Source organism: Glandiceps talaboti, chromosome 9 (assembly GCF_964340395.1).
Source record: "Glandiceps talaboti chromosome 9, keGlaTala1.1, whole genome shotgun sequence".
NCBI classification, from domain to species: Eukaryota; Metazoa; Hemichordata; class Enteropneusta; family Spengelidae; genus Glandiceps; species Glandiceps talaboti.
In genome coordinates this window covers 22,804,110-22,817,339 of record NC_135557.1, presented here as the reverse complement: position 1 = coordinate 22,817,339, position 13,230 = coordinate 22,804,110, and the positions used below count along the sequence as shown (strand labels likewise).

Genomic DNA, 13,230 nt, shown 5'->3' with positions numbered 1-13,230 from the left:
GGTCACAGTGAATAATGGAATTCAGAACGGTTTTTAGGCGGAGAGAGAGTGTCTTAGTTAAAATTTTGTAGTCACTACAAAGCAAGCTGATAGGGCGCCAGTTTTTCAGTAAGTTGGGATTTCCGGTTTTTGGAATTAAAGTTGTAACGGCACGGCGACATGAAACTGGTAAGATTCCTTCATTGATAGAATTAAGCATGACTTCATGGAGATTTTGGCCTAGAATAGACCAGAACGTTTTATAAAATTCGACTGGAAGACCGTCAATTCCTGGGGAACGACCAGAATTGAGAGTATTAAGAGCGTTGGTGAATTCTTCAAAAGTGATGTCTGTCTCGAGAAATTCGCGGTCAGAATGTTCGAGTTTGGGTAAGTTTTCATGGAGAATATTGATAGAATCTATATCAATTGGTTCAGGGCTATAAAGATCTTTGTAGAAAGAATTAACAAGATTACGAATTTCCTTAGGGTTTTCAGTCAGAAGATTGTTTTCATTTTCGAGATGGATAATGGATTTTCGACGTCCATTTTGTTTTTCAAGGTTGAAGAGAAAGTCACCGGGAGCTGTTGAGTTATTGAGGAAAGAGTGTCTGCTACGTATTGCTGCACCTTTGTTTTCCTGGTCAGTGATTTGAGAGAGTAAATTCTTTTTTTCGTTATACGTGGTTTCAAGTGTAGGGTTATCGGCGAGTTGACTTTCGAGATGGGACACTTCTGTTTCAAGATTCTTTTTTTCCATTTTATTACGGTGATGTCTATGGTAACAATATTGTTGTGTAAGTTGTTTTATCTTTAGTTTACCGATGTCCCACCAAGTTTGAATTCTGGGGTAATTAGTTTTCTGTTTGACCCATTTGTACCAAAATTGTGTAATGATATTTTGGTACACCTCCTCCTCTAGAATGTCGGTATTAAGACACCATACAGGGTTACGGTTATTAACATTTTGTTGGGATACAGTGAGCGTTACAAGCGAGTGGTCGGAAAAGGCTAAAGATGAATTGAGGATAGAACAGTTTTTTATGTGATTTGAAGAGTGCTTGCTAATGTATATTTTATCTAAACGTGCATGAGTATTTTCACGGTGCCAGGTGTAGTTTGAAGCGTGAGGATTTTGGTTTCTCCAGGCGTCAATGAGTTTGAAACGACGAAGAATGTTGGATAAAAGATTTGAAGTTCTGTAGTCGGGTTCTGTACCACCATTACGGTCGTGTGATGGGTCAGTGGTACAGTTAAAATCACCTCCTATGTAAATTGGATCGTCGTCCTTAATAGAACTAAGGTGACGTTTAAGAGTTGTGAAGCATTCCATACGTTCTTTACCATTCGTAGGGGCATACACGTTAATTATGTGGATCTTAACGTCATTTACGGTAACGTAAGCATATAGAAGGTGTCCTGGTATCAATGCACGTTTAGTTAAAACATCAATTTTTGATTTTGGTGAAAATAAAATGGCTACGCCTCCTCGGTTTACAGTACCTTCACAGTGAGAAAAGAGAGCTCTGCCTCGCCAGGTGACTTGCCAGGTATTTTCGTCTTGTGGAGTAGTATGTGTTTCTTGGATTAAATGAAAATCTGCACGGGTGTTGTTTTTCAGGTATTCAAAGACTTGGTAACGTTTCAGGGAGTCACGACAGCCTCTGACATTTAGTGTATCACACTGTAGGCCTGCTGCCATGACTATGAGAAAAAAATAAAGTTTAATAGGTAACATGAATGGAGGAAAGAAGGATTTATTTATCGTTTAAAAGTGCATCACGGTAACTGGTCGTTTTGATGTGTGCTAAAACCTTTGTTCTAATTTTGTAAATGCGTGATTTCTGTGCTGAGGTAAGTTTTTGTGTTGATCGGAAGTGTTTCAGACGGTTAGCTAAGACTCTCAGATTTGGGTAGAAGTCTCTACACCTGTCTATTATTTTCTTTGAGTGCATAGTATCATGTAAGAATTCTTTTAGTTGCTCAGTAGTTGGTCCAATGTGGTCATTTTCGTTAATTTGAGAGATATCTGACATTTCAGATGCCAGAGATTCCGTATCGTCTTCTTTTGTATTTTCGTATGCGTCGTGGTATTCATCGTCATTGTAAGTTGTCATTTGTGTTTCTGGTATCACACATAGGTCTTGTGATTGTTTGTCTTGATTATTTTGTGATGTGTCTTGTAGAAGTGCACTCCCCGATAGCTCGAAAGATATTGGTGGAGTGTCGCTGGAATCAGGGGAGTCAAGATCAGAAGGAATGGAGGGAGGAGAGAGAGAGAAGGTTGAAGGAGGGGTTCGTACCCTCTCTTCGACTGTATTTTCGTGTTCAATGTGTTTGTTTTCGTCATCGTCGTTGGTTTGGGTTGTTTCAATGTTGTTTAGTTGTGTTGTGTTGTCGTTTCTAACAGTGTTGACTTCTTGTTCGTCAATAGTTTCCATTTGTACAGTGTTGTCATTTGTATCATTAGTGTTAGTTTGATTATCGTTAAGAACTGGGTTAGGGTTGTCGGTTATAGTATCGTTGTCTTCATGATTTATCTGTCTCTGGGCGTCAGCCTTTTGATTTTCGCTTTCACCTGTCGGTGTCGTACGGTTGTCTTTAGCATTCTTTTCATTGTTATTGTCAGGTTGTGTGTCATTGTTTACAGGGTTGTTACGTTGTGTATCATTCTCAGGTGTGTTATTTGGACATTGTCGTTGGAAATGTCCAGTTATGTGACATTTGAAGCATTTGGGCTCGTCAGTTGAAAGAAAAATACGGTACTGTCTACCTTCAAAATTAACCTGAAACATACCTTGTAGATCGCTTTTGTCGATATCAGAGTGTGGCAAAATAAACATTTGACGGCGGAAAGACTTCACATGTCTTAGCCCTGCTTCTTTAAACCCTAGTGGTATCGGTTTCAAGGCGCTAACCGGTGTACCATACCTTGTCATTTCCCCTTCAATTACTTCGTTCGGTATGAAAGGGGGAACACCTGATAAAATAACTTTTGTAGAGGGTTTGACAAGTGGTTCAGCATGAACCCACATTCCATCAATATCAATGCCCATATTACATACATGTTCAACCCATGTCATAGAATTCACAAATATCATCACGGCACCATTGGCTCTGGACGCAGCAAGAACATTTTCTGGCCCAATAATAGCCGCTACAAGTTTGACATATTCTTGTGCCTTTACGCCTTCAACAGATTGACAACGTATACCATGTTTTCTGGTCAATCCTTGGAAGGGATTCCGACCATGGCCTGTGTCGAGCGCGGCCATCTTGGCCACGTCGGCAGGAGACCGACGAACAAACAAAAACTACGAAAGAATCGGAAAAAGTGACAAAACAACAGAAAATCGACTTACGGAAAGTACCACAATGTACTTAACAATTTATCTGAGGTGAAAAACTCAGTGGATGGCTTTCAGGAACTCAGATTGTTTACGATTCACGGGAGCGCCACTACAACACGTCTACATAGCTCAGTAGTAGTAGTAGTAGTATCAGTAGTTGTAGTAGTAGTTGTAGTAATAGCAGTAGTGGTGGTGGTAGTAGTAGTTGTAGTAGTAGTGGTGGTGGTGGTGACGGTGGTACTAGTAGTAGTAGTAGTGTGGTAGTAGTAATAGTAGTAGTAGTAGTAGTAGTAGTGGTGGTGGTGGTGGTGGTGGTGGTGATGGTGGTACTAGTAGTGGTAGTAGTGTGGTAGTAGTGGTAGTATTAATAGTAGTAGTAGTAGTAGTAGTAGTAGTGTGGTAGTAGTGGTAGTAGTAATAGTAGTAGTAGTAGTGGTAGTAGTAGAATAGTAAAAGTAGTAGTAGTAGTAGTATCAGTAGTTGTAGTAGTAGTTGTAGTAGTAGCAGTAGTGGTGGTGGTGGTGGTGGTAGTAGTAGCAGTAGTAGTAGTAGTAGTAGTAGTGGTGGTGGTGGTGGTGGTGACGGTGGTACTAGTAGTAGTAGCAGTGTGGTAGTAGTGGTAGCAGTAATAGTAGTAGTAATAGTAGTAGTAGTAGTAGTAGTGGTGGTGGTGGTGGTGGTGACGGTGGTACTAGTAGTCGTAGTAGTGTGGTAGTAGTAGTAGTAGTGGTGGTGGTGGTGGTGGTGGTGGTGACGGTGGTACTAGTAGTGGTAGTAGTGGTAGTAGTAATAGTAGTGGTGCTAGTAGTAGTAGTAGTAGTGTGGTAGTAGTGGTAGTAGTAGTAGTAGTGGTAGTAGTAATAGTAGTAGTAGTAGTAGTAGTAGTAGTAGTGGTAGTAGTAGTAGTAGTAGTAGTAGTAGTAGTAGTAGTAGTAGTAGTAGTAGTAGTAGTAGTAGTAGTGGTGGTGGTGGTGACGGTGGTATTACTAGTAGTAGTAGTGTGGTAGTAGTGGTAGTAGGAGGAGGAGTGATAAGTTCTATCATCCATCATGACCAAAGTTGTAGTATCCTTACCCGTCAAATTCTTGACAACATTTCTCTGTTACACGACAGTATCACCATGGCCAATGAAAACAACATCCCACTTGGTATACTGGCACTTGACCAAGAAAAGGCCTTTGACCGTGTCAATCATCAATATCTTTTTGACACTTTACGCTCGTTCGGATTTGGAAATAAATTTGTTGACTTGATTCATTTAATCTATAACGAAGCACAATCTTTAAATCGAGTGAAGTGATACCCTAACTTCGCCAATTGATTTTGCCAGGGGAATTAGACAAGGCTGCTCACTTTCTGGGCAACTTTACGTCATTGCCATTGAATCCCTTCTACACCACATCAGAACTAAGAGTAAAATAACAGGTTTAGACATTCCAAACTCACACAACAACAAATGTAAACTTTCTGCATACGCAGACGATGTCGAGGTTTTTATTACTCGCGACGAAGACTTAAATGAACTCAATCACTCACTAGTTATTTACCAACAAGCATCCAATGCCAAGATCAACTTCAGCAAATCAAAATGTTTGTGGTGCGGCTCCTGGCGTGAACGCCACGATAACCCCCATAACATCGAGTGGAACAACAAAGGCCTGAAACTCCTTGGTATTTTACTTGGCAATACTGAATCGTGCTCTTATTCAAACCTACTTTCATAAGGCCACTTACAAATCTGTAGTGAACATTGCCAAGGTTTCCTAGTATTAATACGACAACTTCAGTACGAAACCCGTAGTTATTTATTTCCAGTGATAGTGGGAAGTATTTCTCAAACTTAGTGTCATAGCATTTCGAAATATGTGCATCGTATGGGATGGCAATTTCTATCAACCAAGTCTTTTTGCATTGTTTGTTGATGACAACAATGTCCGGACGTGTGTGTTGGTGCTGGAATGTTTTATTGTTAGAATCAAACAGTGTGGGTTTTATCAGAATGTCTGTGTATGTCTCATTATCAGCATTACTATCTTGGATTTTCTTGTAGATGATATTAACTATCCGGTTATGTCTTTGTTGATACAGCTTCTGGAATTTTTGGCAACCATTCAGTATATGAGATGCTGTTTCAGATGGATGTCGACATATTTTGCATGATTTTGTATATGTAGTTGGGTAGTAAAGGGACATGAGGCTTTCACACTGGAGTAGTTGTAACCGTCCTCTCGCTACAAAGGATCTTAGTTTGTCATCGATGCTGTGGTTGTTCAGGTAGGCAGCTGATAAGGAATGATGAATCTTTCCCGCATCCCGAAGTACTCGCCTCTGTGATGACATTGCCTTGAGATTTGCTGCCTGTTGTTGTAATCTATTCTGTTTGTATGTGGAGTAGAAAGAACTTGCTGATTTGAATGTTAATGAGACCTCTTTGTCGATGTGCATTTCCAATACGTAGACGTCGTTTACTTGCATGCATGCATACATACATACATACATACATACATACATATATACATATATACATACATACATACATACATACATACATATATCCATACACACACACATACATACATACATACATACATACATACATACATACATGCATACATGCATACATACATACATACATACATACATACATACATACATGTATTACATACATACATACATACATACATACATACATACATACATACACACACACATACATACATACATACATACATACATACATACATACATACATACATACATACATACATACATACATACATACATACATACATACATACACAGGCATGCATAATAAAAAAAAACTTGTTATTTTTGAAAGTGAATTTCATTATAACAGGAGACATACATGAAGTATGTATGTCACGAAAGCCGAGTTTTTCTAAAGTACAAGATGGGGGATGGACCACAAATATTGGAGAAATAAGAAAAAAACTACACACAGATGTCACCGGTTTAACTTGTTCTAATTTTCCTCTAAAATAATAAAATACAACACTTTTACTGCGAATGTGCTTGTACCTAAAACACTATGCTTAAATCTGTCAACTTAGAGTACACTTGAAAATTACTGATTACTGGCAAATAAAACTACCCACAATGTTCGATATAAATTCTCTTTTCTCTTGTGTCAATCAAAAGTTCGTTAGTTCGTTTATATATATATATATATATATATATATATATATATATATATATATATATATATATATATATATATATATATATATATGTTGAGGGTAGAAGAAAATCAAGTCGGGTTTTTCGTCTCTACAAGCCTGTTTCGTGAGTAAATCACTCGTCAGGAGATGTTGATGTGCATTGAAATATAAACACACTTTCCCACAATGGACAAAATTATCTATTGAGTAATATAAAAGTCAAGTGTAAACTTATATAGTCTTCCTGGTCCTAAAATAAACTTACAGTGTATGGATTATATGTCGAGTTTTGGGCTGAAAATCGCCACCGAACACCGTGACCTTACAGCAGGACATAGAAACGACATTCAAGTCTTCACTGAATAATCCCAACAGATGTGCTCGTGGAGTTTGAATTTTAGCAACTACACCTATGCACGGTGCTGACTGGTTGGGAGAATTTTTTTAAATCTCTTGAACGGAAAAAACTTCATTGTGGACTCGGTTTTGAAAGCTAACCGAAAGAAGTCATCTGAGTATTTCAGAAGAACCGGATCAATACCACTTAGAAAGGTGTCAATCGACGGTCTTTCGACGTGGCGTATTGTAGTGTCTATGGTACCTGTTGGTTCTGACAGGATGCTCTTTCATCACCAGAAATAGGCACTAAAACTTTTCGTTTGACCACACCATTTTATGTCAGGGGTGATATGTCATGATCCAATCGACTGTAAATTTATTAATTACGTGTAATACTTAGCTTTGTACCTTTATTAATATAATCTTAATGATAATTGACAATAGAGTGGCTTTAATATTGAACCAAGGCTAGATGGACACCAAATATGATTTTTCCCCTTGGGACACGGTGTTGTTTTTGTATCAGTTTGATAACGGTGACAAGAAGTAGACTTTTTTCGGCACCCTCGAAGCCAGTTTTCATTGTCCACCACTGATACAACAACGTTCGGATCAGAGGCGTTTCTATATATAACTCCAGAAATGGTTGTATTTGTGACAGCCCGGAGTGTACGAACATGCAACAGTTTAATCGATCAGACTGTGTAATTATAACTCGGTATGCACACTCGCGTACTCATATACACCAATCGTAATAATAATTTATTTTTTTCTAGTATTCATGGGATCGGCATGCTCAACACTATTCAAACTTGGACAAAAATATTTTTATTTGTATGTCACAGTTTTGGTCGGTAGTCTTTTGGGAGACTCACAAAATTACCAAATGTCCATCTTGTTATGTGTTGATGATCTTGTAGCCACATTGACGTTGTTACACTGCACCGTGTGCAGGGTCTATGGTCATACGGACGTTCTCTGTACGTTTGATTCAAACTACTCAATGCAAATTCTCGAAGTTTCTTGTAATAATGATACGCTCAGACATCGAAAAGGCTCATCAAGAATAAAATCAAACAGTGAAAAAAGATAAACGGCACTCAAGTACACTTATTTTATGTGACAATCGAGCATGTTAGCGATAATCATGATCAGAACCTAACACTGGATATTTGCGCCGCGATACTTCGACATGTGATCGGACTGTAGGAACGCATATTATAGGACCGCGAGAGCTAGATCAGAACAGGCCACAGTAAACAGTCGTCAACACGTAGCTCAGTAGCATGCGTTTGTGATATAATTATTGGCTCGGAATGTTTTGGTTTTTTTTGACAAATACGTACATGGCACAATGTCTTGGAATATTTTTAGTCAAACTTTGAAAGGTAAGGTGGAGAAAAAAAAACATTTAGTGTTGCGTACAACACAGCTGTGTGAATACTCGAGTCACGGGACATGAAGTACATTTACAGTTTATAAATTATATAAACGCACAGTATACAAACCTGTATTCAACTCATTCAGTATATTTCAACCGGGTATGGTAAAACATTAGTTACTCTCGGTAATCCAATTCAACCCTTTGTTTTATTTCTTTTTGTCTTACATCTTACCAGTATTTACCGAGAAAGATAGTGATTCCCAGCTTGGTCGTTAATTATTCAAGATTACGTTAGGATTACGTCGTTTGGATGGAGAAATGCATAATTACATGCAAATGAACCCGTGTGATTAACTTACTCCCCTTGATTTAAGGGTGTAACGACGATGACAGCAATTATAGAATTTATATGAGTCAAGTTTGCACAAGGTTTGGATTATTGATTACCGTATCATTTTCAAAGCAGCTAACATTTCCACTGTTTTGGAGTTGAATGAAACTGTTCCTCATGTCTATTGGTGACACCAATTAAACAGGTTTCTCATATAACACACATCTGGAATCTTAGTCACTGGTTGTAATAGGAAATTCGATTGCTGTCGAGTCTGTATTGAGAGGTTTCTCAGAACGAGGCCAATGTACACATGTTCCCATGGAAACAACGGAATGTTTGATGATGCGTCGTATACCTTGCGTACAACATCTGATGACATCATATACGCAGCTCCCGATGGGTATTCTGGATAAGTGTTGTTTGGATAAATCTCAATGGATGTGTAGTATACTAGTATATTGGTTGGATCTCTGATTGGGACAGTGTTTCGCAATACATTACCAATTACAAGCCAATTTGCCTCCATGAGTCCATTTCCTAGAAAACTCATGATGTTTGCTACATTAATAAACATACTGTCTCCTGTTTTCAACAGAGTTTGTGTTATTGCAGAATTTGGAAGCCCACTGCAGAGCAAAAACTGTCTTAAGTGTTTGATTGTGGAAGGTGTCTTCAAAATCTCCAGATATGATGTCCAAATACTTCATAGCCTCATCCACTATATAACTTTGAAGTGCATTACTAGTATTTCCAACAACAAAAGTAGTCAATAGTCAACACCCAGGCTTTGGAGCGCCGTCTGTGACGCCCAAGTGCTCCTAATTTGTGTCCGAAAATTTTCATTTTCTGGTTTAGTCATTATCATAATAAAGAGGTGTAAACTTTTCCTGTGACGTAGGCAACGATCTGGTGTGTTTAAAATATATTGAAATTTAGTGGAACCACTATGTGTTCCAACCGTTCTTGGAAATGAAACATGATTACGATATGTTGCCGATTCGCTGATTTTTTTAGTGCAATTTGGATGACTATCAGCAAGGAACACTTTCAATATGCCTTCTCGAACAATATCATTGAAGTTAGTAAACACAGATTGTGAGAGAGAGGAAGTACAAAAATCATCTAATAACGTGTCAATTTTATTTGCTCGTAGCTGATGATGTGAGAGTTTTTCATCCTCAATTGGAGTTATTCCAATCTTTTCATGAATATCACCAAGTTGGATATCGGTAAATCGAAATAGTTGGTTTCCTGACAAATGTTCAACAACCGACTTAGTAACATCCATTGACATGATGAACATCGCATTTGCACAATACGGTGGGTAATTCTCACTCTGCCACTCTTCTTCGGACACGTACCACGTGTTACCCTTTTCTCTGATAGGTTTTGAACCCTTGATAACTTTGGGGCAGGCCACAAATTCTGATTTGGTCGTGATTGATGACAAATAATCTACTAAATTTCCTGAACTTATAAATACATTATCAAGGATTTTCATCACAAAATATGATGGGCAATAATGTGCCGTCCACTTAAATGCTAAAAGATGTTTAAGCGGTTCATTTTCAAGTTTGTCAATTAGGTCAACTTTAATGACGTCATTGTACAGGATGCTTTCTTTGTCTATTACTTCATTTATATTCTTGTCTTCAGAACGACCCATCACAAATTTGACAACAATTTGTCGGTCAGAGAATGGTCGACTTCGTTTCCATGCCAGACGTGCTACCATTCGGTTTCTGTAGTTTACAGGGTGTGTAAATACAAGTATAATGAGCTGTATAGGATCAACACCATTTTGACAACTTGAAGGTGCACTTATGACACTGTTTTTCATATTGTACACTTTGTTGCTTACAGGATCACTATATACATCTGTAACAGATAAGTTCGTATGGTTATATTTCTGGAAATGTTGACATTTTGTACCATTTGGACTTGAGATATTTTGTTTTGCCGTTTGATAGTCATACATCGTGTATGGTGAGAGTGCAGTGGTTACCAGAGTATTCAGTATAGCACATCGACTGGTATATACCTGTACATTATCGGTGTCAGCGTAAAGTAATGGGAAAGGAGATATGTGAAGCTGATTAAGAATAATACCCATAAACACGTCATCCCAAATAAGAACGAGAATATCCTGCGATATCTCATTCACCTTTTTCACCACATCACCAGACAAAATGTAGACGGAACCTGAACAATATGGCGGCAGCCAGTAATGTGACCAGAAGTCTACCGGGAAAAAGTGACGTAGTCTGTTACTTCGTTCGATTCGCTTCTCTATTCGAACATCACCAGCATAGAAATCTGTATATGGTGCATTTTGGATAAGCGCGATCACATTTTCAATATTCACATATGTATTATCTTGAACCTTCATAACGTATGCTGCGTTCCTACACTTCTCCACCCATTTTAAAGCAGCTAAAATTTTCACCGCAGAATATTTATCATCGTCATTAAGATTCATCATTATGACGTCATGATAGACATCATCTTCAGTCAAAATATTTGTTCGTATTTTCAAATCTGTGGAATTGTCACCAATGAAAAACACTGTCTCTATCCTGACATTGCCACTGTGCTGTTTTCCCCAAGTTTCACGAATCGATTTCCTATGGAGAGCATTACTGGCTTTCGACATTACAACTATGATGAGGTCAAGGGTAAACTGTTTCCTTTCATCAATTCTGTTGTGACAAACCTCTGGATACTGTATGAAAAATGGTTTACCAAGTCCAATTACCTTGCCCTTTATTGACATAAAGACTCCCATTCGGCATATTTTTGTTGGTATTTCCACAAGCTAAGAAATCCTCGTATTTTGACAAGGCATTCCAAGTGTTATACAGTTTAGCAGCATCACAACTATGAGAAGTTATTAATTTCTGTAATTCACACAGCCTTCGTTTCGGTGCTAAGCTATCAAATCCAGTGTTGCTGGTTAGTTTAATGCCGATTTTCTTCAACACAACTCCGACATACACATCTTCCCATACAAACAATGGTGTGTTTAAGGCATGTAAGTAAATGTCTCTTGTGACGTCATATGACATCACATAGGCAGGACCACTGGGATAGGGAGGGTACAATTTCTCTGGCCAATCTTCTTCGCTTACGTAAAACTTACTCTTCTTTGTTCGTATGGGTACTATATGTCCATGGACCACAGAAACGACATATCTATTTCTTGGAGAAGACTCGAGCATGTGAACGAGGTTGACCATATTAACATAAACATCGTCATCAACCTTCATCACATATTTGGCATTGGAGCAATATAAAGCAGCCCAATGCATTATCAGAATTGTCTTATTGACCAGATTCCGATATGTATCTTTCATATCAACAAACAGGATGTCACCAAACCGATCATATTCATTTCTTACTTTTTCCAGAGATATTACAGAATCAGAGCTTGAAATCCCAATAATGAATAGTTGCACAATACGGTATCCTGATAATTCCTTGACCGTACCTCTAGTCTCACGAATGGTTTGTCTCACCTCGGACTTACCTAATATTGTAGGCGTTACCATCAGCAGCAGTAACTCACCTTTAGATGTCTCTGTGGCTAAACCATCGTTACATATATTGGAATTATGTACCAAGTAAGTGTTCGAAAAATTGTTAAGACTTCCATTTCGGAGAGTCGTGTTACCTTGTTCATATAAAATGTCGTCTGAAATATTGTCCTGACATGTGTGATTTTTAAAGACTGTCCAAAATGTGGAAAGTTTGTCATGAGGACAATCTTTGACGAGGCTTATGTTGTAAGGCCGTGTTTGCATTCCATGTCCGGTTGTTTGTGTATCGATTCTTATCTCAACTCTGGCATCTCTATATCTCGTTGATGACATTGGTGTACCCATAGGGGTATACTTCCTTGGTGTGCTTAAACCATTTCGAAGAAATACGGGGTTCTTTAGCCATTTCGTCATTAATGTGGATAGTGAAAATAAGGTACAACACACAGAAATGACGAGGATGATAAGCACGACCAGTCTGATCTTCGATAGTCTTAGACACATATAGTTCTGGATATTATCCATTGTGTTAGCTGGCTAATGACGTTTTCACAATGTGATTTGATTGTGTTGCATTACAGAGTAGTTGTTTAGGGATCTAAAGAGAGAGTAAAGAATATCAATTAATGTCCAATCAAATCGCTTATGTAGACAGAGAGGTGAATATATATGTACTGACCAATACTTTGTGTGGGATTCCCGATTATATGTTATATTTCTGCTTCTAAGCAAACAATTCATGTATGGAAGTCCACTGACTTTAAGACTCAAATGTAAAAAATGGATTGATTTATCCAGTAATAATCATGATATATTAAACCCACCACCACCACCACCACCACCACCACCACCACCACCACCACCACCAACAACAACAACAACAACAACAACAACAACAACAACAGCAACAACAACAACAACAACAACAAACAAAAACAAGAAGAAAATAACAACAACAACATCAACAACAACAACAACACTACTACTACTACCACTGTCATCACCACCTCCACCACCACCACTACTACTACTACTATTACTACTACTACTACTACTTCTACTACAACAACAACAACTACTACTACTACTACTACTACTATTCTACTACTACTATTTCTACTACTACTAC

At 38.2% G+C, this 13,230-nt stretch overlaps 2 protein-coding genes across 2 annotated transcripts; both read right to left on the bottom strand.

Annotated features, from left to right (window-relative positions):
- Positions 1–9,331: 9,331 nt before the first annotated feature.
- Positions 9,332–11,218, bottom strand: LOC144439981 (uncharacterized). Its single transcript, XM_078129210.1, has one exon. It carries the CDS (start codon positions 11,216–11,218, stop codon positions 9,332–9,334), a length of 1,887 nt encoding a protein of 628 aa, XP_077985336.1.
- Positions 11,219–11,303: 85 nt separating this feature from the next.
- On the bottom strand, positions 11,304–12,626 carry LOC144439980 (beta-1,3-galactosyltransferase 1-like). The gene has a single exon (XM_078129209.1). It carries the CDS (start codon positions 12,624–12,626, stop codon positions 11,304–11,306), a length of 1,323 nt encoding a protein of 440 aa, XP_077985335.1.
- Positions 12,627–13,230: the final 604 nt, after the last annotated feature.